The sequence below is a fragment of the Pseudomyrmex gracilis genome, unplaced genomic scaffold (assembly GCF_002006095.1).
Source record: "Pseudomyrmex gracilis isolate BER0280 unplaced genomic scaffold, ASM200609v1 scaffold_280, whole genome shotgun sequence".
Taxonomy (NCBI): Eukaryota; Metazoa; Arthropoda; class Insecta; order Hymenoptera; family Formicidae; genus Pseudomyrmex; species Pseudomyrmex gracilis.
Genome location: NW_018020864.1, coordinates 98,340 through 103,825, shown reverse-complemented (window position 1 = coordinate 103,825; position 5,486 = coordinate 98,340). Strand labels below are relative to the sequence as shown.

Genomic DNA, 5,486 nt, shown 5'->3' with positions numbered 1-5,486 from the left:
AAAATTATATTTTATATATTTTTTTCTCTGCAGTTCAATATTGACGTTCAGTATGTTACAAACAGCGTGATCTGATTTGGCACAATGTGTGGAAAACTGAAAGATATATATATGACTACTTACTGTTGTGAGCTTGATGTCGGGATTGTCGTTCAGTTTGGCAAAATAACTTAGTCCGGCCGTCAACGAGAAGTAACAGCTCAGAATAACAATTATCATGGCAAACATTTTATGCCGACCTGTTATTGACGGCATCGCGACGGCATACGCGTAACTGACAGCCAAAAACTTCTCTCATCGTTATTTTATACCGATATAAAAAGCGTACCGTGCAGGGGGATGCGTCATGATGCTGCGATATTCGCTATACTTACTCCGCTTGTTTCTACCAACTGTCAGAACGGATCGATTAAACAATTAAACTAGTAAATAAATTACATTTTTTCACATTTTGCCGATTTGCAAAGAATATATTCAACTGCCAAGATCTTGGCCACTATGTAATTAAAAAATTTTAATTTTTTTTACAAATTAAATCAAATTATTTAATACAATTTATATTCTGATAATATTATAAATACTTATATATATATATATATTTATGTTTTACTCTTATATATATTTATACCTTATTATTATTCTTACTTTTATTTTAAAAAAAAACACTGCAAATCCTTCTTTTAGTTTAGAGAAGCGTAACAATGTTTGAAATAAATATTGAAGATGTTGGAAATTAAAAAATTTTGCATTAAAATTGATATCTATTAATTTTAATTGTACATTACATAATTATTTTGTATATACAGTAACAGAATCTTAGAAGTTTAAACTAGAAATATATAAACGGTAATAAGAGCCGTTCGCTGGATGTTGTGCGGAAATATGTGTGTGTGTATATATATATATAAATATAAATATAATAAATATAAATATAAATATAAATATAAATATATATATATATATATATATATAATATATATATACAATATATATACTATATATATATATATATATATTGCGGAATTATATATATATATATATATACACACATAATTCCGCACACATCCAGCGAACGGCTCTTATTACCGTTTACATATTTCTATTTTGTATATGTTTTTCCAAATATTTGTTTACGAATTTGCGAGGAATCTTATCACTTTTGGCATCGTTGTTTATTTGTCAATGCACGACGGCTAACAGCTCGAACTAGGGCACGATCATGCCCTCTCACGTTGTATCAAGGATTTTGCTGTTCTTTTTTTATCTTTGATGTGTTTATGTGAGAACAACTTTTCTTTCTTTTTCTCTCTTTTACTGTACGTACAGGATTTTTCTCTTTTTTTTTTTTTTCACAATTAGGCCGTTGCGCACAGTGTAAGGTCGATTTCTCAACTCTCTTCGTTTCTAACCTTGTGGAAAAATCAGAGAAAAAGATTATCTTTTTATCACACATCATTTATCATTCGAGTACCGCGCCATTACGCACGCCGCTCTTTTTTATTCAGGTTTTTTTACATAGTTTTCAATCGTTATTCGTTTGCATCTGCACGCGAATATCTAAATATTGACTTGTTTGAATTCAAAAAACTAATACAAAACAAAAGAAAAAAATCTAATACGAGTAAACAAAAGATTTTGTTTAATTATAATTAAAATATTAAAACAACAAAGTGAACAGTTTGCGCTCCTAGAGATCTTCCTTACGCAGACGTAAATGTCCATTAGACGTCTAATGAACATTTTCATGTAAAAGACGCAATGAATATCTAATGCGAAGATTAGATATTAGATATTAGATATATATATATATATATATAAATGTTTCGCGTGGATCTTGGCACAGCTCAAACAATAAATAATATAATCTTGAATAATCTCTTATATACAGGGTGTCCCAGAATTGGTGTAACATCTCTCGTAGACAGGTCCCGGTAAAAAATTTTTCATATATATACTTATACACAAATTAAAATAATTATATCTAATTATGCAAATTTATATGCCGAATATGTCCATACAATTTTATACACGGAGAATTTCTTTTTTTTAAGAGAATGGCTTCAAAGATATTCCATATCAAATTACAAAATACCTTTATTAGTATCATGTTAGATAGAAAAAAATTATATAAAATTATATTTTTACTTTTTTTTAAAAACATTTTTGACATATAATCATATATACTTATACACACAAATCAAACTTATTATATCTAATTATGCAAATTTATATATATATATATATATATACCGAATATGTTCATACAATTTTATACATGGAAAATTTTTTACCGGGGTAGAAGGAGTAAAACTGAGTCGATGAGTCCTGTATCATTTTGCTAGATTCGCAATAGTTACCGAGATCTTAATTAACAAAGATCAGCGATATATATATATATATATATGCTGTTATATTAGCTCTTCTCAAATGTTGCTACCGTAAGCGCGCAAAGCGCGCCGGGTTGTCTTACGCGCGCAAGACAGCCCGATGCGTGTTTGTTCGCGCGCATCTTTGTTAATTAAGATAACTCGGTAACTATTGCGAATCTAGCAAAATAATATAGGACTATATCGGATCAGTTTTACTTCTTCTACCTGTCTACGAGAGATGTTACACCAATTCTGGGGGGACACCCTGTATATTTAACGCAATGTATGATAATTTTAAAATCGTACAAATCGAATATTCGTATAAATCGATATAATCGAATAAAACACTTATCGCACGTAAAAAACGATACGTGTCACACAAAATTTCGACACGTGTCACGTTTTATAAACAGGACAGACGTCATCAAAGAGATAGAAAAGATATATCAGGCAGTTTTTTAGAAAACATTACTCTGTGACATGAAAAGTTTCGGAGATGCAGACGCGTTTTAGATAAGCGTTAATAATGTTAATAATTAATCGTTAATAATTAATTCACACATTCAGACATCAAGATCACGAAACGTAACAAAAACGTGTCTCTTCAAGTTACATAAACATACTTTTAAATCAATATATTCAAATGTTGTTTTAGAAAATAATTTTTCGATATTTCTTAAAATCTAATAATTCTTAAATGTATAATTTTATAATGAATCATAGCAGCCCGGTAAAAAATGTTCCATGTATAAAATTGTACGGACATATTTGGTATATATATATATATATAAATTTGCATAATTAGATATAATAAGTTTAATTTGTGTATAAGTATATATGATTATATATCAAAACTTTTTTTTAAATATAGTAAAAATATAGTTTTATATACTTTTTTTTTAAATCTAATCTAACACGATACTAATATTGGTATCTAACATGATACTAATAGAGTTATTTTGTAATTTGATATGGAATATATCTGAAGCCATTTTCTTAAAAAAAGAAATTCTCCGTGTACAAAATTGTATATACATATACATATTCGGCATATAAATTTGCATAATTAGATATAATTATTTTATATCAGACATTTTTTTAGAAACATTACTCTGTAACATGAAAAGTTTCGGAAATGCAAAAGCGTTTTAGATAAGCGTCAATAATGTTAATAATTAACCGTTAATAATTAATTCACACATTCCCGGTAAAAAAGTTTTCATATATATTTATACACAAATTAAAATAATTATATCTAATTATGCAAATTTATATGTGCCGAATATGTCCATACAATTTTATACACGGAGAGTTTCTTTTTTCAAGAGAATGGCTTCAAAGATATTCCATATCAAATTACAAAATAACTTTATTAGTATCATGTTAGATAAAAAAAAATTTATATAAAACTATATTTTTACTATATTTTTAAAAAAGTTTTGATATATAATCATATATACTTATACACAAATTAAAATTATTATATCTAATTATGCAAATTTATATATATATATACCGAATATGTCCATACCAATAATTTTATACATGGAAAATTTTTTACCGGGATGTAAATGCTTATTTATTTATTATATAAATTAATAATACACGTATAATATTTATACTTCATTTATTATCAACTTATAATTTGTAACTTATAATACGTATATACTCAAGAAATATTTATTATATTTAGTATATATATAATATTTACTACAATTAATAAACATTAATTAATAATAATGAAAAATAAATTATAAATGTTTCACGGCAGTTCTTTCTTTTTATAAACTCAATAAATCAGGGAAAAGAAATTCTATATGTCAAATATAATTATTATTACAAGTAGCCGACACAGACATCCATTAGACATCTATTAGATGTCGCGTGGAGCTGTCGACGTCTAATAGACGTCTAATGGAGTTTTTGTTCTGTGCGGGAGTGTATTAATTTTTTTTTTTATAATCATATATTAAATCTCAAGATAAGTATTTCTTATTCATTATGATATCTTATGTCATATCATTTTTTATAAATATATCACTTATATATTATGTTATATATATATATATATATTTTTTGATCAAAATAAAAAATTAAAATTATATCTTTAAAAACCATAATTTTAGTTTTAAACTTAATTTGTATCATATTTTTGTAAAATATATGTTTATAACAGTTTATATATTTTAAATTACATATTTGTATATTTGTATATTTATATAATTTGTTGTTAACTGCGTAATTGTTTGTCGCACTTTTACGTGTAAAACAAAGTTTCTTGTCTGAATCAAAGTTTTACTTCAAATTTTTAACAGTAAATTTTTTTGTAACAGTAGGACAAGCTCTTTTTATGGAAGTTGAAATATGTAAAACTACTTAAGACTTCGAAGTATTTTACTAATATTTTTCTCATGTTATTTACTTACAAGATATATATAGATACGTATAAATATGAATTTAAAAATTGAAATATCAGTAAGTGATAGTGCAATTTTTACTTTGTAAGCAAGTAATAAATTTTAAAACTTTTCAATTTAAAATTGTTTCAGCTTTAGCCTACCAGCATTTACAAGCAAGGTAAATGTTCGGTATAGGGGAATTAAGTTGCTCCGCGATGACCTTGACCTTGACATATGTTATCAAGGACTTTTGAATAGTCTCTAACAAGTTTTAGCCGTACTCATTGTTCATTAACAACTTATTAACAAAAACTGTTTGAAAAACACATGGTCTTTATTTTCAGTAATAACATAGAATAACTAATTATTATGGCTAATTATTATGACTAATTATTATGGCTAATTTGTGTGTCGATGAGAACAATAGTCAATAAATTTATTATGAACACTGAACAAATATATATATATTAACACAATTTATTCAGTATATAATTATACAACTAAAGCTAAATATTTTCAGATATACAACTAAAGCTAAATATTTGTGGCATATGTTAAAAAGTTATTTATAGAAAATATGATCAAACAAATAATTTAAAAAATTGATAAATATATAATCGGTCATGAGAGCCGTTCGCTAGGTGTTGTGCGGAAATTATACGTGTATATATACGCATATATATATAAATATATATATATATATATATATATATATATA

At 25.8% G+C, this 5,486-nt stretch overlaps 1 protein-coding gene across 1 annotated transcript in view; it reads right to left on the bottom strand.

Annotated features, from left to right (window-relative positions):
• LOC109859720 (lipase 3-like) overlaps window positions 1–256 on the bottom strand; it is a 5,019-nt gene extending 4,763 nt beyond the window's left edge. Inside the window, exon 1 of the mRNA XM_020438246.1 lies at window positions 124–256. Coding sequence (XP_020293835.1) covers window positions 124–255 — 132 coding nt within the window. The 5' untranslated portion in view covers window position 256. The remainder of the gene's footprint in view (window positions 1–123) is intronic.
• Window positions 257–5,486: the final 5,230 nt, after the last annotated feature.